At 38.5% G+C, this 20,780-nt stretch overlaps 2 protein-coding genes across 2 annotated transcripts; one reads left to right on the forward strand and one right to left on the reverse strand.

Moving 5' to 3' along the window:
* Positions 1–11,428: 11,428 nt before the first annotated feature.
* LOC133815387 (uncharacterized) lies at positions 11,429–12,848 on the forward strand. The gene is made up of 3 exons (XM_062248235.1): positions 11,429–11,649; positions 11,810–12,324; positions 12,565–12,848. The coding sequence occupies exons 1-3, from the start codon at positions 11,429–11,431 to the stop codon at positions 12,846–12,848; spliced, it is 1,020 nt and encodes a 339-aa protein (XP_062104219.1).
* A 1,213-nt stretch (positions 12,849–14,061) lies between these two features.
* On the reverse strand, positions 14,062–15,513 carry LOC133819225 (2-hydroxyisoflavanone dehydratase-like). Its single transcript, XM_062252416.1, has one exon. It carries the CDS (start codon positions 15,433–15,435, stop codon positions 14,425–14,427), a length of 1,011 nt encoding a protein of 336 aa, XP_062108400.1. The 5' UTR covers positions 15,436–15,513; the 3' UTR covers positions 14,062–14,424.
* Between the last annotated feature and the right edge of the window lie 5,267 nt (positions 15,514–20,780).

The following is a 20,780-nucleotide window of genomic DNA, read 5'->3' on the forward strand; positions in this document are numbered from 1 at the left end:
TTTGGTGCATAAAATTATGTATCTTTCGATTTGAACTTTATCTTAGTGAAAGTATTACAAAGCCTTATCGAAGTCATTTTTGTCTTAAAGATTGAACCAAGGACTCCTTAATGATAAAACTAGTAACAACACACACACCTCCACTTGACCATTAATTTTCCCACTTTTCTTGCTTAGCACTCATATGGCCATATGCTCATCCATTTCATTAACTTTTGGGGGGGGGGGGGGGGGGGGGGACTCCAACTCCCATGAGAGGCTGCACCACCTCTAATTTCACATAGGTGAAGTTCTTATGGCATCTTTGCTACCTTTAGAGATTCTTGTTCACACGACTGAACTTCATTAAAATCCTTAGGCTTAACCCTCACTCGACATCAGCCAACACTAACCATCCTTGGATAGGTTCTCCCAAAATTTTAGAATTATTGAAGATATCAATTTACCAAACGGGGAGATGGGTGAAAGAGTACACCAATTAGTAAATAATCTCAGGGAAGGATTTCTTAGTAATTTTCCTTTCACTTCAAGATTTATCTACACCCAAGATGATTATGAAGACTTTGCTCAGGACATGTTAGAAGAGGGGTTCAATGTGGAAGATTAGGAAAAAAAAAATAAGTGCATGATCATTAGTTTATTATTATTATTTTTAACTCTACTAGTTTGTAAATAATTTTTATATTCAATAAAGTTTGTTAATTATTTTATTTTATTATTTGAATGATATTGTTTAGTAAATATTAAGATATTTTGGGTTTAATTGAAAGTGTACAGTTTAAATTCCTCTCTTATGAGTTAGCCCATTTGTGAAGATCCATTTGCTTTGCATTATTAAATTGAACCTAATTAAATGAATAACAATTAAAAAAAAATCAAGGGTTTAAATTCCTGTCTTTTTGGTTCAAGTGGATTAGGGGGCCTAAGTCGTGGGTACAACATACTGAACCTAGCCCTCCTCCGTGGAAAATTCGATTGTTAAGGCTCATTTACCCGAGTTGGACTTAATTGTATTAGGGTAAAGTAACGCCCTGGTAAGCCAAGACTGTTACACTGTGTGTTTAAAATAGTGCTTAACTTGCAAAGCGAATCATTTGGACATAAATGTGTAATTAAAGACTAAATAAATGTTAGGTATTAAAAAAATTTGATCAACGAAGTAATTATTTTTCATTAAAATATTAAGTTTATACACGGGATCCCAAAAAGTTGTTACATGCTGATAAAAGACAAATTGAATACAAATTAGCCATCCTAAGTGGCAAAATAAGGTTCAACCCTAGTTCTTCCTAGGCTATCTTGACTGTGGTGGTCGAGTAGGCTGCATATGTACACACACCTCCCATGAAGCTCTCCAACTCATGGTTGGTCCGGCTTTCCCTTTCCCTTAACTGCACCACATAGCACTCGTGAGCCAAGGCTCAACAAGAAAGCTTAAATCAACACGTATAAATGAGCAATAGTATATAAATAATAGACTTAAAACAATCAACTCAATCAACAACATGATATAACCAATAAGCTTAGCAGTAATACTCTACTCAATCAAACACATAATCCAATATCAACAATCAATATAGCTAGTTAAGTGCAATCATCACTTTTGTTTATTTGTATAATGTTTAGGCTCGGCGCCCTTAGGCCGAGTCCTTTGGTTTTATAGACGACCCCGACACACTTAGGCTGGGCTGCGTTCTGCACGCTTGCTATCGACCCCGGCGCCTTTAGGCCGACCTTCAGAATAGATATAATTACATATATATTGCACAACACGCAATTAGATGCATCATATACAAGAATACACTACTGGATATTCTCAAATACAGTTATAGCATATTCTCACATATAGTCATAGTCATACTCATATTTATTAACAGGTTTTCGATCCCCGATCACAACCCAGGTGCAGTTTTCTTACCTTGAGTCCTGAGCTGAAAGTAAGCGATCTCAAGCACGATCCCTAAACTCGAGCCTTAGCGGTGTAACCTAGTCAATACGCAATAACGAATAACCATCAAAACATAAACCAATTAAAAGCTTTGGAATAATATACTAGCTCCCAGGACATAGAATTCTACTAAACCGGGTAGTAGAATCCTTCCCGATCCCTTAGGTTTGAGTTCTCGAGCTAAAAAAATGTTTAGGCTATTTTTCTCAATTAGAGTCGCAGCTCAGGCCTAGGGGTCGCGACACACTATAAGTTAGAGAGCTCGGGGCTCTCTCTCTCTCCTGGGAGACACAGACCGTGGCGCACCCCAATCAACACCATGGCGCTTAGGCGATTTCAGAGAACTGCCAAGCCATAACATGTACACGGGCCACGATACTTAAAGAACAGCCCCGCGGCTCGAATCCGAAACCCAGATTTTCCAGTATTTTCCCTGCATTTTCCCCGAGCCAAACTTATCAAAATCCATCCTAAACAAGAACCCAAGCTACAATTGAGTCCCAAAACCTCAGTAATACTCTTATGACAACACAAATAAAGCAAGAGCTATGCTACTCTACTCCAATCCATAACTCAATCACAAACCTAAATACTCAAGAAATGCTTAACTCATCAAAAATTCAGCAAAACAAAGTAAGTAAATCTTACCTTAGCTGGACAAATTCGAACCTCTAGCTGTACTCCTTTAGTTACTAGCTTTAAGAACACTTCCAAGCCCTCAACTCCAAGATTTCTTCTTCAAAATCTCAAAGAAACTCCAAAGTGCCTCAAGGGAGAGGGAGAGATTCGAAAATAGAGAGAGAGAGAGAGAGAGAAAGAGAGATGACTGAGTGTTTATTTTGTTCTTCTTAGTTCTGAAAGTTTCCTAAAGTCTCTAAGTAGCTAAGTTACTCCAAGGTTGAGTCTATCCCTTGGCATAAAAGACCAAAATGTCCCTTGATCAAAACTTACTCCCTAATGCTCCCAAGGGCAAAATCCTCTTCAAACCACATTTCCCGCTAATCCTCTAGTAGCCCTATAAATTCCCGAATAATACCAACATACCCAAATAATCATCAAATACATTTCCATTACCCAATAGACCCCGTAAATGTACTAAATTACAAAAATACCCCTAGGCTCACCTTGAGCCGAGTATTTAACTCCGTTGTGACTATTCCGCTAATCCGCTCACTAGAATCGCCTTGGATCACACGTATCAAATATATCCCCAAAACACTGGGGTCTCACTCATAACGCATACATAATACAAATATACCCTCAACGGGTCAAAAATTACAATTATGCCCAAATTTACAAGAACGGACCCACATGCATATTTAATACACATAAACATGCATAAATATTCACATTACCATATAAACCATTTATATCGCATAATCACACATACATCCAATTAATTCTACATATAAATTCGATTATGCCCTCCTGGCACAGTAATCAAGGCACTCAGCCTTAATAGCAAATTCAGGACGTTACAACTATCCCCTCCTTATCAAAATTTCATCCTCGAAATTTATTCAAACGTCTCAGGATACTAATCCCACAAATTCAACTATAAATTTAGAGTCAAGTCCTTTACCTTGATATCTCTTGTAACACCTTCACTAGAGTGATAATCTTATTATGTAAGACTTTATCTCTTTTATCTAGGATTTCCACTGGCTTTTCCTTACTCAATAAGTTCCACTGAAATTTCAGGGTCGCTTCATCCAATCAGGGGTAGTACTCGACACCTCTTTCTATGACATTGGCACCAGTAACACCTTATGAGCCTCTACCCATGCTGGGGTAAGGATAATCTATAGGCCCCTGGCCTAATCCTTACTAGGATCTCATAAGTCTAGTCATTCTAGAGTGAAAACTCCTCCTTCTTTCCCAAACTATCTTATTCTTTTTAGTCCACAATACTCGGAGAAGAACTAAGGGTCCAATCCTGGAACTCCACGTTCCCATATTTAAATTTGCGAACTCTTATGTCTTTTCAATAAAGCAGACACTCCTTCTCTAACAATCCTAAATAACTTCATTGATCCTCCAAACTAATTCTGAACCAGAATACTTCTTGTCTTTCATCTCATTTCCCCATAATAAATAATTCTTACTTCCTATCTCACAATGTCTTATTCAGAGTCACTCTAGCCATCGACCGTCATTCATCATCGTGACAATCCAATCCAGGGACCGTACTTGCCTCAATGTCCCAAAAATTTACATATTTGAATTGAAATACTTAGAGTCTGAGTTGTTCCTTCAGGTTGTCAGTCAGTCTGAAGGTAACCAATAATTCTATATCCCAATCTTATACTCATCGCCCTCTATGACCCTTTTCAGGATTTGGGAAATAAAAGATCTCAATTTGACATTATCGACTTCGGTGTCCCACGGAGATGTACAGTCTCCCTTTGCATATACTTATTCCTATGATAACTCGCTCACACAAACCAGAGTGTGCTAATCTATTATGTCAAGTCGCCACTTCTCATATCCACTCATCCCACTTGCAATCTTAGGTGATCTACCCTTACAATCCATAAATGTAACACCCTGGATAACCAAGACTGTTAAACTGTGTATTTTAAAAATAGTGCAAGACTTGCTAATCAAGTTGTTTGAACATAAATGTGATTCTAAAGTCAACTAATAAGGTAGGGCTAAAAGATTTTGATCATAAATGGTAAATTTTCATTCAAACAAATGTTTGATACATGAGATCCCAAAAACAGGGTTTATGTGTGATTAATGTTCAAAAGTATCATTTTATTAGTCTTAAAAGTTTAAAATTAATTGAGTTTTAATTAATATTTTCATGGATTTATTTCCATATGTTTTATATTTGAAAATATTAATTTTGATTTAATTTGTGCTTAATTTTCAGGAAATAAAATGTACTTTTGACACAAACAAAAAGAAAGAAGAAAGAAAGAAATATAATTGAAAAGAATGATGATAAAGTGGTATTTTTGACAAGACTAGGCCCAAAATGGAGCCCAAACCCAAGTTTCAGCTGAGGCCACGTGTCCTTCCAGCCTCCAGCCGAGCCGCGCCGAAGCCGAGCCGCACGGAGCCAAGCCGAGCTGCCTAACAGCCGCCTGACGCGCTGCCGCCTGTCAGCCTGCCGCACTTGACGAGCCAACCAAGAGACGCCACGTGTCCCACCTCCTGGCGGCTGTCCCCCATGTTCCTGCCGTGCCAGCTGCCGAGCCAATCAGCCTCTGCCACGTGGCCTCATTGTCCCCCACGACCCAACACCATTTGCTCTACTTCCATCAGTTTTTGTAGCCATTTTCCCACTCTTTTGTACACGATTTACACATTTTTGAGTCCTATTTACACTATAAATAGAGGACCAAATGGAGTAAAAACGTATCAGATTGTGGAAGGAAGTGTAGGGAGTATTGTTGGAGAGAAAAATACTTATTTCTTAATTTTCCTATTTTTCTTTTACATTTCTTTGAGTGAAAACAATGCCTATTTTAGGCTAAATTCTCTTGTGGAAATGCTAGAATGAAGTTCATGTTTTACATTATATTTTTAATATATTGATTCTTTATTTTGTTCTTCATTTCTATATCTTTGTTACAATTAAATTTATTTTCTTCTAATTTTTATTCTAAATTTATTAGTGTCTTTTACATAAGTCTAGTCATGCTCTTCTTATGTAATTTAGGCTTTTAATTTAATTTAGGATAATTGTTATATTATATACTTTTTACTGCATTCTGCCATTGATATTTTGTCGCTCTAAGGTATATAATATGATAAGTTTTTAAAATTAGAAGTTAGTATAATTTAATTAAAGAACATATTTTAAGGTGAGCTTTATTATATATATTTTCCAACTATAACTAATGGTGTAGAATTATAGTTGAGTAGAATAAATCAATTTTATTAAAATATATATATGTTTGCATGAATGAAACTTATGCCTTCCATATTTTCTTTCTGATTCTAATTCCTCGATTTTGTTTATTTAATATTAAAAACATATATATTCTTTTTCAAAGTTACATTATTTCTAATTTACTAATCTTTCTTTTTATTTGTATTTTACCTCTCTGTGGATACGACATAGCCTGATTACTACTGCGACCGCTTAGGAGTTATTGGGCGATATCAATGTGGTAAATACAACTCTCAAAAGATGATACAACAAAAGCCAGTCTAACAGCAAAACACAATTTAGAGCTTTATTCTTGTAACTTTCCCTCGGCCGTGGTAGTCGAGCAGCTGACAATGTACACCCCGCCCCCAGAGCTCTCCAACTCACGGTTGGTTCAGTTTCCCTTTGCATTTACTTGCACCACGTAGCACCCGTGAGCCAAGGCCCGACAAGAAAACCATAAACAACAAACACATATAACAGTTGCAGCATTCAATCAACTTTAATCCAATTAATTCAATTATTTAGCAGAGTACATGCATTAAGCTATACAATGGTAAACATGTATTTTCAAGCATACATCTCAATCAGTAATACAATTGTTCAGGTGTCGACGCCCTTAGGCCGAGCTGCATTTAGTACGCTTATCATCAGCCCCGACACCCTTAGGCCGTACTTTCATATAACACATAACAACCATATAATCACAGAATACATATGTTCAATTACAGGGAAACTCAGTCCTTTTCACAACCACATGGGTGCAGTATTCTTACCTGGAATCCCGAGCGATAAATAAAGAGTGGTCCCATGCACGATCCTCAGTCCTGAGCCTTAACGATAATCCTAGTCATTAATAACCATGGATAATTATCAATCTCTAATTCAAATAAATGTTTTGAAAACAAATACTAGTTTCTGGGACCTTGAATTCTACTAAACCGGGTAGTAGAATTTTTCCTGAGCGCTTAGGTTTGAATCCCCGAGCCTAAAACCTTGGTTGCTCTTTATTTTCCATTTAGGGTCTCGATTTGCCCCTAAGGGTCGTGGCCTGCCCCTTAGACAGAGACCCAACCCTCCCTACTAGAGGACACGGGTCGCGACTAGCAACCCCTGGGCCGCGACGCGCCTGGCGATACAGAGGAACCCCAGCCTCTTCAAGCACGCAGGTCGTGGTGCCTGAAGAACAGGGTCGTGGCCCAAGCCCCCAAACCTAGAAAATCCTTCCTTTCCAGCATTTTTCCTTGAGCCTAACCTCAAATTCATACCCCAAATCAGTAGCCAAACTCAGATTGAAGCCCAGAATTCCCATCCTTATAGCCTAAACATCATATGTAGCCTATAAATAATTCTTTACTCTCCTTAAACACCCAAAAACAGATTTGATAACCATGTTCATGCAAGCTCTAAGTCTCAACATTATTCCAACAGAAATCAGTAATCAAAGTGTAGATTTTTACCTTAATTGATAGCCTAGTCTCCCCAGAACTCTTGTATGACCTTAGCTTTGATTTTCCCCAGCTCCAACCAGCCTAAATCCTTCAGTTCTTTCCTTCAAATTTCCTTAGCTCCAAGCCTAAGAGAGGGAGTGAGAGTGAACGTGATTGAGAGAGTGAGAAGGCTGAGGGGTTCCTCTAGTTTCCTATTAGTTCTTGTATAATCCTAAAGTGTCTAAGGTAAACATAATCCCAAAAGACAGAAAGAACCCTCTAAAAACTCAATCTTCTTTAATTGTTCCAAGGGTAAAATGGTATTTTCTCGAAATCTCGCTAATTCCTCAAGTCATATTATCAATTCTCAATTAATCCTGACATGTCCAAATAATTACCAAATACTTACTCATTACTCAATAAACCCCAAATTATATTCCAAGTTCCCAAAATACCCCTAAGCTCACCACGAGCCGGGTATTATTCCCTGCTGTGACTATTCCGCTAATTCGCTCACTAGGATCACCTCAAGCCATATACTACAAAAATATCCACATAATAATGTGGTCTCAGCCATTTATCACATATAATCACATTTATGCCCTTAACGAGCCATAATTACAAATATGCCCTTATAAGTAGTAAAAGGCCTACATACATATTTAATACTCATAAACATGCATATAATATATTCACATAATCATATAAATCATGCATGCCACATAGTCACGTATTTAACTAATTAAAGACGCATATATCCAATTATGCCCTCCTGGCACACTAATCAAGGCACTAAACCCTATTAGCATTTTTGGGTTGTTACAATAACTATATCCCTCTATACTAACTCTAGGATGCCTTAGAGTCGCAATAGCCTTTCTGGCTTCTGATTATCTTCGTTCACTTGCTAAAAGGTTAGGCAGTGCGCCTCTTGGTACACAAATTTTAGGTCTTAACACCCATTCAAACTTTCTGGGTACAACAATTATAAGGGGTAGTATAAAACTCATCCAGAAACCCCATCTCGATGCTATCATCCATCAGATCACTCGTCTGATCCTCATATCTTAACCTATCCATGCTAAAATGGTAGGATTCTTAGCCATTTCTACAAGATTTTCTTTCTATATTTCATTGTTCGTAGAGGTATATCTGCCAATTATCAATCATAAGTTCTATAGTTATCCAGGTCATTACCTCCTATGACTTTACTGTAATCCATCGTGAATCATACCACTGGCACAGACCTTTCTAACTCAAGATGTCCACCTCCACGTTGGTTTTCTCTAAGCAATAAAGGGTTTCAATGTGAGTCCTTCACTAGTTCCCCCTAGTGCCTTTGTCTCATGGTCAACCCCCTTTGATTGAAAAAACGCTTTAACTTTCATGCTAGTGTGCGTACTTCTTTTCCATAAGTGTTGTCACCTTAACCTAACCGTGGCTATCCGACATTACTATCAACTCTAGGTTCCCTGTAAAGCATCTTTGTTCTTATTCCTTTATCCATCTTGAAGCATGAACAATCACCTTTTCAGTCTACAGACGAGCGCATCCTAGTCCTTGACGCACCGCACTATTAACTCTTCATTTTAAGCAAGGAAAGTGTCCACCGTACCGTCCCCCTGTATCAATCCATCACCAGTATATTCTAACATCATGGCGTGCTAATTAACCTTTAATTAAACTTCTAAAATTCCCGTACGCGACTATCCATTCAGACAAACTTTAGGTTCTTATGTTACTTCAGTCAAGGGTATGACAATCCTCGAAGATGCTTCAAGTAAAAGCCAATGTGTCTTACCGGTTCCACAGTGCTTCTAACCTCTAAAACGTTCTTTTATCTAATTATTTATTGTTTCTATCTTAATTAAATCATACTCAATCACATCACTTCCCATAATGTGACCTTGAGTATCATCTGGAGAAATCGAAACCTATCTCTTCTGGAACCTTACCTGTACTCCCCGCTTCCTTAGCCTCGGTAGTATTAGCAAAAATGTTACTTGTGCTCTGTTTCTAACCTGAAGTAGTCCAAAACATTCTCGATCGATCTAGATATGACTTGTCCAAATCATCCATGTACTCTACTTATTGAATTTACGTGGGCCGTTGGAGCATTGGTCAGTTCAAGAGCCTTCACTAAAAACCCATCATATCATAATTGGTGCGAGAGGTAATTCTTGAAATGTCTCTTTTCTTGATCCTCAGCTGGTAATAACCAGATCAAGGGTCAATTATTGAGAGCAATGTCCTACCCTACAACTAGACAAATAAATCATCCATCCTTGGCAATGGACACCTATTCCTGGCAATTACTTTATTTGGCTATCCATATGCGGTACGCATTCTCCCAGACTTGGCCTTCTTCTTAACAAATGGTGTTGACATGTTCCATGATAAGATGCTCTGTCTGATCAACCGTCAAGTCAAATAACCCCTTCAACTGAACCTTTAATTCTTTCTGCTCAGCTAGTGCCATTCTTCATGATGTCTCTGATGTCGGTTCTATCCCTGCCTTAATCCCATAGCACACTCAATTCCTTGATGAGATAACGATCCCAGCGAATCCTTATAAACCCATATGAAACCTCACTGGCCGATCCAATTTTCATCTGGTCTAACTGATATAACCTTAGTGGTACCTACCACAATAGATAGACATCCTGTAAATGCAACTGGGTCATATCCTTTCAAACTCAAAAGTCACCATCCTTTCTTACAGTCCATGGTTGTCCCTTATTTGGCAAACTAATCCATACTCAGGATCATACCAAAATTCTCATATAACCAGCTCAATCAATTATTACTGCTAACTTTCTACTAGTAATACTCTAACCCATCTCTTGGAAATTACCAATTTCCCCCAGCAGACGCTAAAATCTCAAGCCTCTTAACGTAACAATCATATAGCATGTGCCACATATCTATGTCTCCTCTAAGAGATACGTAGTACTAGACTCATTCAGCATACTATAAAAGAACGAGAACTAGAAAGCTGAACTACCGCCTCCGAGGAAGCAGCCTCAGGATCTGACTGTGTCGAGACGGACACTCGCGTTGGGATCGATCCATCTTCACTCCTTGGTTCTCCCTTCTTTGATCTCGAGCAATCCTTCTTGAAGTGCCTAACCATTCCACATGGAAAACATGCCTTTGCTCAGCATTCTCCCAGATGGCATCTCCTGCATCTGGTACATACTGGATAGCTTCTCCAGACCTCGGTGACGCCCTGGCGGCTATCCTGAATACTATGACCCCTCTTGTCAGGACCGCGAGTAGTAGAACTGCCAGGGGACTTTCTTTTCTGATTACTAGGGCCTCTACCCCTACTTGATCCCGCACATGGGGGTACCATTGTCTGAGCTTCATGCCCTACAACACTCTCACTCCATATCTCATCTCCTGCGTTCTCTATAGAAAGGGCCCTCCCTACCGCCTGAGCGTAGGTAGAAATCTCATGTACTGGAGAGATCCTAACTCTTTGGGGTACCCCAGAGTTCAACCCTTGAATGAAACGTTCCTTCCGGGCTACATCCGTTGGTACCAAATCAAAAGCGAATTTGGCCCACCCATCAAATTCATTGACATACTCTTCCACTGTCTTACTACCTTGAACCAAGTTCATAAACTCATTGGTCTTCGTAATTCGAACTGTGTCATAGTAGTACCTCTCGTTGAACAATTGTCTGAATTTCTCCTAACCCATCATGACAACATTCCGGGTCTGGGATACCACTTCCCACCATGTTCGGGCATCCTCCCACAGCATATATATGGTGCAAGCCACTCTATCATTGCCTACCACTCCCATATAGTAAATGATGGAGCTAATCATGGCCATCCACTATTCAGGTCTGAACGGATCCAAGCCTCCTTCGAAAACTGGAGGATAATGCTTCTAGAATCTTTCATACAATAATTCCCATATGTTTCCACCCTTTGGTTGAACTGAAACTGGTGCCATTGTTGTCAAAACCTGTTATTGCTAGAGCAATTGTGCTCATGCTCTCAACCGCTACTTTGGATCACAACTTGTTATTGCTAGACACGTTGGGGGATTGTCTCTGTCAAAAGAAGTTATTTTGGTATGAAAAAATGTGGATTTGGGACCCAAATTGTGTATAAGTAGTTAAGAGATCTTGGGATTACTGCCATCATACCAACCCAATGAACAACTTTAGGAGAAAGCAGGAGGAAACAAAAATAGCTCTAGCAAAGTGGAACCAATTACACTTTAAAGCTCTTCAAGTTAAGATTTCTCTAGCGAAGGAGAAATTAACCAAGGCGGATACATCCCAAGCAAATGACTATGACAAGGAATGTACTGCTAGAAGGAAGCTAAATGAGGCACTCCAAAGAGAGGAAATTCACCGAAACAGAAATCAAGGGTGAGTTGGCTTAGGGAGGGAGACTGAAGCACCAAGTTTTTTCATGCCTCCACCATCATTCACAAAACAAGGAATAATATTCAAGCTCTAAGAAATGAGACATGAGAATGGTTATATGATAGAGACCATATTGGAAAGTGTCTCATGGATAAATTCAAAGATTTACTAGCCCATTCGACAGCCTTTCCCCTGGCTTGGAAGGGGTACTACAAAACATCATTACGGAAGAGCAAAATGAGATTCTTGCTAGTATACCCGATGAAGAGGAAATAAAGGCAGTGCTAGAACAAATCAACCCGGATAAGGCTCCGGGCCCAGATGGACTTCTGGGTTCTTTCTATCGTCATCATTGGAAAGTGGTCAGGAACGGTGTTTTGAAGATGGTGAAGTCTTTCTTTGAAGAGTCACTCATGCCGCCGTTCCTGAACATAGCAAACTTAGTGCTCATTCTGAAGAAAGAGAATGCTTCCTCTGCTATTGAGCTCAGAGCGATAGCTCTTTGCAACGTGGCGTATAAGATCATATCTAAGATACTGGCCAACGGACTAAGACCTATCCTCCCGGACATTGTCTCTCAATTGCAATTTGTATTCGTCAAAGGGGGAGTGATCCAAGACAACACGATGATTGTAAACGAGGTTATCCACACAATGAACAAGAGTCAAGGGAAACAAGGTTTTATGCTCCTAAAAATCGATATGGAAAAGGCATATGATAGACTGGATTGGGGCTTCCTGGGAGTGGTACTTCAATGCCTCGTATTCAATACAACTTTCCTCACCTAGATAATGCAATGTGTAACCACTTCTCGGATGCCTCTTTTACTCAACGGCGCCTCTTTTGCATCCTTCCATCCAACTAGATGTCTTAGGCAGGGGGACACTCTATCACTTGCTCTGTTTATCATTGTTGCAGATGTTTTATCTCGCTTACTCTCTATCAGTGAGAATCAGGGGATGTTGAAAGGAATCAAAGTAGCGAGGGAGGCTCCTGCCATTTCCCACTTGGTCTTCGCAGATGACATCATCCTATTTGGTAAGGCTACACAAAGGGAGGCTAAGGGTCTAATGGACTGCCTCAATAAATATTGTGATTGGTTAGGGGAGAAGATAAACATGAACAAGTTAGAGTTCCATTTTTCCAACAAAGTTAATGGGTCTAATGCTATCAAGCTGGCTGATTACCTTCGAATGAACTGAATGAAAAGCGATGTGAAACATTTGGGCTTATCCTTGATCTGCTCACAGGTCGAGACAAGAGACTTTTCGTATATCCTCGACAAAGTGGCCTCCAGAATTCAAGGGTGGAAGGCCAAACTCTTATCCAAAACGGGAAGGGCAACGCTTGTCCAAACAGTTGGCTCATCCATTGTCTCGTACGCGGTAGCTGCTGGCCCCTTTCCTAGGACCACGGCTGATAAAGTTGACAAAATGATGAGATCCTTTTGGTGGGGAGATTGGGAAGATAGGAAGACGTGGCACACAATGGCTTGGGAAAGACTGTGCAATCCTAAGTCATTATTAGGTGGTCTGGGATTCAGGCCTACTTCCAAGTTGAATGAAGCTTTCATGGCCAAGAGAGGTTGGATGCTCATCACTAGAAAACAAGGGCTCTGGCATAAGCTGGTAACTGTAAAGTATCTAAAGAGAGGTAACTTCCTCAACATCCATCCCAATGCCTCTGACTCCGCTCTTTGGAAGGTCATTCTTCGAGGAAGAGATCTCCTCAACAAGGGACTTTGCAAGAGGAGAAGAGATGGAAGAACGACATCCATCTGGTTTGGAGGGGCATTCTTCGAGGAATACATTTTAAAATTAGTCATTTGTTGTTATCTCTTCTATTTTAATCATTGTGTTTATATTGATGTTCTGATTAGTTTTTATGGCTTCAAGATTGTAAATTGTTAAAAATTTAGAAAAGAAAAGCTTGTTGGACGAATGAATCTACACATTTAAATATTGCTTTTTTTTATGTTGTTTTTGTTGTAATTATATTTAGAATATATGACATTTAATTTTTTTTTAAATATGTTTAATGATATATTTATGTTTAAAAACTTATATGTTTTTTTCTTATAATAAAAAGTCTCATTTTAAAGTTTGGCCCTAGGCCTCTCGTAAGCTTGAGACAACCCTGTATAAGTAGATTTTAACTACTAAACTACGTAAAAAATCTAAGTTCGTTTTCTTTTTTTCTTAATCTTTGAAATAAGCTTAATTGCTCTATTAATTTTTTGGTTAAGGAAAAACGTCATCAACAAATATTAATATTAAAAGTTATAAAAAAAATTGTCCACAAATATGATGGGACATCGTAGTTCATCACCAAAATGAGAAAGGAAATTTGGAATAATATATGTTGTGAAATTTGAACCATTTTGGATTTTTGTAGTCCATTATTGATGTAAGATGATTTTGCTGTAAAACAAATATAATAAAATACTTAACTATTGAAGTGCAACTTTTACAATTTTTTCCGTAAATATATCTAATTTAAATCTACAAGTAAAGATAAATTACATATTTCCTTAAACCATAAAGTTCATTATCCAACACTATTGTAGTTTGGGTTGTAAGTAAAACATGTTTATTTATTTTTTCTTAAAGTTTATTCATCGGCTGTCAATAATGATCGAGCAAATTATCTGAGTGGTGGACATGGGTCATTAACTCTGTTAATGTCCTTTTAAGTCTGAAAATTCCACCATGACTTGGTTCATGATAATACACACATATGTATACATATTATTTTTTTACTTACTATTATAGGATCGATTCATTTGAGTAGAAACCGAGCCAAACGTTTGACGAGATTCTTGGAGTTGTAAGTATCCCCATGCAAAATCTGAAACGCATGATCTTCACCCTCAACATCAACCAGCTCAATCTCTCCATTCCATCCACTCTCTCTCACAGCCTCATAATATCTTATCCCTCTTTCTCTCAGAACATCTTTCTCAGCCACACTAACAAGCAGCCTCGAACACCCTATTCCGGCCAAGCTCGGCGATTCCGGTCCCTCCGGATTCATCATCGGATTATCTATACCACACGGTGCAGAAGGGTACACAAAGTTCCAAACCACATTAATCAAACTCATCGTCTTCTCATCTCGGTCTTCTTCGGAGCTACCCCAGAAGAGAGGATGAGTAAGAAAAGCTCCTAACACCTTCACCCCATTTTGCAACCCTTCTTTGCCAACTCTCATAGCAATGTTATGAGCAATATTAGCTCCCGCACTGTCCCCTCCAAGAAAAATGCGTCCAAAGTCGCCATGATCAGTCAACCAAGGCTCCTCAAAGATATCATTATTCTTATGTTGTGTAGACGAAAGAGAAGCCACTCTTTGGAGGGCAATCCAGCAATCTTCATAGGCGATTGGAAGATGGTGTTCTGGTGCTAGCCGGTACTCGACCGAGACAGCGATGACTTTGGCTTCAGAGACTAAGCTGTTGAGAAACTGGTGGTGGTCAGCGGAGAAGGCTGACTCGAAGAAGAAGCCTCCGCCGTGAAAGTAGACCAAGATGGGGAGCTTCTCCTTCGTAGTTTGGTTGTGGTTTGGAGGGAGGTTTGGGAGGAACAAGCGAGCTCCAATGGTGGGTTCGCGAGAGATTAAAATGTCCTTCGAGGAGACTGGAACTCCGGTCTCTGGGTCGTGTTGATTGTAAGGCGACGGTGGCACGAACGGAGATTCAGTCAGGCGTTCTACGGTGCCGTCTTTGTAGACCCTAACGAATGGAAGGATCTCTGTGACTATTTCTTTATTAGAGGTAACAGTGGAAGCCATTAGAGATGTATTTGGTAGTACCAATTCAAAAGAAATCTATAAATGTATGGGCAGTTTAATGAGTCTGAAAAGCTATTGCGTAAACTCTATAATTGAAGTGCTACAATAATGATATATTTTTTTATTAAAATAAATTACACATACTAAATAAATTACATTGTATCTATTTAAATATATGTTAAAATTAAAATATACTTTTGAGAAGACACTATTAAAGTGATCATCAAAAAAAAAAAAGGTTATATTATATGAAATTCAGTATTTTAATATTACAAACTTTATATTAAATTAAATTAATTAATTAAATGCGGAATAAAATATTAGTACTGGAACAGATATTCTGTAGTTACAGACAGAAATTTTGTAACTACAAATACACAACAAAAGGATAAAACAGAAAAATAAAAACACAGGTTTTTTATGTGGTGTTACTAGTCCACGGGGCCACGCCCCGAGATAAGATACATTAATAAAGTTTCTCAAAAATACAAAGTATTTGACTTAAGCAAATATTAGACTCCCTCTAATTTTATGCCGCAAGCTTGATGTATTTTCCACTTGATGGATGAACCTTGCTGAAACTTCAAGAACTCGAACTCCCTTCAATTTGCTTGAGAGTGCTTGCTTCGTCCTGAGGCAAGACTAAGATGAACCTTCTCCCGAAGGTTTGCTCTTGTTTTTCTCTTTGTTGAATTGTTTCAATACACAAAACACATACAAAGACACAAAATAACAAATGTATAGTCGAACTACTAACCTCTACAAAATAAACACTCTTTTTCTAAAGATGTATACATAAAAAATAGACCAAAAAGAGTTAATCTAGACAAGGCTATTATGGTAAGTATTTATACACAAATATACTCACATAAGATAACATTTACTAGGTCTGAACACACATAGCTCACTAGGAAATGTTTCCTTAAATAATCAATCAATTATATTAAATAATTAGAGATGTGAGGAAACCGACAGACTGTCTATAGCTACAGATCAGTTCGTATCTAAGCTGACATTGCAAGATCCTATTTTCGGTTTTAATAAGGATTAATATGATCCTATCTGTTGAAATCTGGTCATAAGAATCAGATTGTCAAATGAAATCAGCCAGATATAAAATAAATCAGTATTTATTATTTGATTCATATGTTAAAAGCTAAGTATATTGTCAAACCTTCTATAAATAAAATAGATTGATATAATCATCTTTTTATATGATCAGAATATAAATGTGAACAGAATAAAAATGAAATAATCTTCAATTGAATGCCGAGATTACAATAAATAAATCAAAAAAGTATTTTGTCAAATATATTTTGCCAAAAATGAAATTTACCTTATATAATACACAAGTATATAATTGTATATATATATATTATAACTAGTCACTTTAGTGAAAATTCTAATTATAATAATCGTAATATAATAATCTAGTCATGATATAATCACAAATATGTAAAAATTAAGTTGTGCAAAACTCTCACTTTTTATATTTCTAATTATTTTTTGCTAAAGCATGAAATTAATATGGGTTTGATAAATTATAATTTAAAAATATTATAAGATACAAAAATAATATTATAGTGTATTATAATTTCTATATTAAACATTTTTTTTAAATCTTTATATTAGTGTGGCTTGTTAATATAAAATTACCAACATAAAAATGTTTTAAAATATCTAATAAATATAAAAATATTTTTAGAACAAAATAAAATTATTTAAGATTCAAATATTGTTTATGCTATTATCATATTAATTTATTTTCAATATTTTAATTTGGGTTAATATATAATAAATAAGTATATATATTTAGGGGAATTCTCCTATAGGAGCTTCACTTTAAGCTCTATCGGTGGGGCTCTCAGTGTTCTCGACCCGTGAACAGTTTTCAGCGCGATTTTTTTTATTATCGTGTATATTGTAGCTATTTAGAACATCTTGCAAATTTTCAAAAAATTCTAAATAGTTTACAGTACCGAAAACTAAGTTCATATATGTAGTTGCACGCATGACTAATTTTTTTATGAGTGTGGAAAACAATATGTTTGAACTAGTTTTCGGTACTGTAAACTATTCAGAATTTTCTGAAAATTTGCAGGATGCTCTAAATAGCTACAATTTACACGGTCATAAAAAAATCGCTCCGAAAACTGTTCACGGGTCGAGAAACACTGAGAGCCCCATCGATAGGGCTTAAAGTGAAGCCCCTATAGAAGAATTGTCCTATATATTTAAATGGAAAACATATTTATAGTAGAATTTTTTCAAAAAATAGCTTTTAAAAATGTTAAAAGTTAGGTTGTGCCAACTTTAACTTTTAGCTATAACTTCTGAATAAATTTTTGAATAAGTTGTTTTCTGAGTGTTAACCAAATACATTTATTGCACAATTTTTAAGTGGATAAACCCTATGTATGGTTGAGAATGTGTGTATTTATGTATATTTATTTTATGTCAAATATATTGGTGTTAGGTAGATATGGTCTTCAAAGGTGGCCTTATTTAACTCCATTAAAGGTGCAAGAATAAATGCTTAATAGTGAAGTCGCCAATTAGATTTATTGAAGAAAACATTGTCTTACGAATTATTACTAGTTGATGTATATCTTGACAAAAAAAAGTTGGTCCATGTATATATTTGGCAGATGGTGACATACATATTGTCTTATAGCTAGCCGACCAAGAGTAGATTAGAATTAATTAATATTTAATTATTCACGACTCTTCATAAAACTATAAACAGTATTTGTGATAGAATCAACAATATTTGGTCATAGTACTTATTTACCAATTAAAAAAAATTTGATAATAAAAATATCTTTAGTCAATAAAAGGGTACACAGCAAGGAAATCCCACGGGACCCGTCTGTAATGGGGTGAGGACCGGGTGATTTAGCATCAGGCACAAAGGCATAAACTTTTTTCGAGGGGAGCAAAGTATAAAAAAAATATTGAAGGAGGGGCCAAATATATAATTTTCTAAAAAACTAAGAATAATAATTAAAAAACAATATAGAAATTTATCTCCAATTTTGAGGGAGCATTGTGTGGCGTGCTGCTTCTTTGGCACACCCACATGGGGCCATTTTGTAAGTGAGCATGCTTTGGTGCTTGATTATAAGTCAAGTCTTACACTAAGCAATCTCATGGGATAGGGTAGTGACAGTTTTGTAATATTGCATATGTCTTTCAGACAAAAATCATATATGTTCCTAGGAAGACTTTATTTCCCTAGAAGGCTCCTTAGGGGGAGGTGACCTGGTGACTTAGGGAAGCACCATGGCCATCAGCAGATATGGGCCAAAACTGTGTACTCCCTTGTCCTATCAAGGCTATATATATTAATAAAATAACATTTATCCATACTTGCCCCTGTGTGCTTCCTTGTTGCTTATGTGTTACTTGTTTGTTATCTTCGTTGGGCCATTGCGTGCCACTTGCCTTGTTGTGTGCTTTGTGTTGTGTGGACGTTCCTAGGAATGACTTGCTTTGTGCTTGCTCATACTTCATTATTGCCCGTTGCATGTCCGAGATGTGTATGTGGTTAAATGCTGAGTTTGTTTGCCTGTAGGTGTGTGTTGTAGGCTGACTTGCTAGCTTGAAGAGTCTGCAAGTACCGCACGTTCCGTCTAGTTGGAGTACCCAAATAGCCGGCCCGTGACAGTTGGTATCAGAGCCAAGTTAGAAAGCGCTTGGTAAAACACACTATGGTGAGCAACACTCAGAGGATCGAAGCTCTTGAGAAGCGGTTAGGGGAACTAGATGGCCTGGACGAAAGGGTCAGGGATCTTTCCTCTGCGAGTCATGACTCGGGATCGTCTGATGCAAACAATCGCATAGCTGCGCTGGAAAAGGAGAATGATGTTCTCCTATCCAGAATAATCGCGTTGGAGAAAAGAAACACTCCAACAAGTATTTCGGTTCCCCCTCGGTGGGAAGAGCGCATCGCGGCAGTGGAGCACATGCTGAAGGAATAAGAAGTTTCCATAAATGACACTACGGAAGACTGCAGGGAGGCAGTTGGCATGCTCAGAGAAGAAATGGCTAAGCTATCTGCCAAGGTAAACCTGACCATGCGAGCGGTTGGGAATGCCCCTGCAACAGGGCCGATAGGTATGGAGTATGGCCGAGCTAAAGTACCCGAGCTGAGGCCCTATAACGGGGCCAGACATGCAAAGGATTTGGAGAATTTCCTCTTCGACATGGAACATTATTTTAGAGCCGTGCGGGCTGATTCGGAAGAAGGAAAGATCGCCATGGCTATCATGTATTTGTTTGGGGATGCCAAGGTGTGGTGGAGGACCACGTATGATGACATAGAGAATGGCAGGTGCACCATCACATCTTGGGCAGACCTGAAGAGAGAATTAAAGACGCAATTTCTGCCAGAAAATGTTGCTTACATAGCTCTTCGCCAGTTAAGAGAGCTCAAACAAGTCGGGACAGTCCGAGAATATGTAAAGAGATTTTCGGGACTGATGCTCGATATAAAGGACATGTTCGAAGTAGACAGGCTCTTCTTCTTCCTCGAGGGATTGGAACCGTGGGCCAAATAAGAACTTCAAAGACAGCGTGTGTCTGATCTTGCCACCGCTCAAGATGCTGCCGAACGCTTAACAGATTACACTCCGGAGAGCAGCCTGCCGAAAAGGGCTACTCCTTTAACCAGCTCAAGTAGCGCTGGGAGTAAGAAGTCTGGGAAGTCCTGGCAGGGCAAGAGTGGTGGAGAGAAGAGGATAGCTGAGTCCAATTCTTCCAGTGGGACAGATGTTGCTGCAGGGAGGAAGTCGCTAGCTTGTTGGCTTTGAAAAGGCCCACATAAGTCGGCAGTTTGCCCTTACAGGGGCAAGCTGAATGCCTTCATTGGCCAAGAACAACAGGGCGAAGGAGAAGAGGAAGACGAAGAGTACGTGCACATGGGCGCTGTTCGCCTGTTGAATGCTCTCAAGAAACATGGCGAGAAAGGGAAGAAGACCCTGGGGAAGGGGCTAATGTTCGTGGATGCCACTATCAATGACAAGCCCGCCAAAAGCGTGATGATTGATACTGGCGCCACCCACAAGTTCATTTATGAACTTGAAGCAAAGCGACTGGGACTGAAGCTGGAGAAAGATGCAGGCCACATGAAAGCGGTCAACTCCAAGGCCTTGGCCACAACTGGCATGGCTAAAGGGGTAAAAGTGAGAATCGACATGTGGGAGGGGCAGATTGACTTGGTGGTCGTCCATATGGACGACTTCGATGTAGTTTTGGGAATGGACTTTCTAACCGAGAAAGGTGCCATTCCAATTCCTGCCACTGGAAGCTTACTCATAATGGTAGAGACTCCTTCAATGGTGCCT

This window comes from Humulus lupulus, chromosome 2 (assembly GCF_963169125.1).
Source record: "Humulus lupulus chromosome 2, drHumLupu1.1, whole genome shotgun sequence".
Classification (NCBI taxonomy): Eukaryota; Viridiplantae; Streptophyta; class Magnoliopsida; order Rosales; family Cannabaceae; genus Humulus; species Humulus lupulus.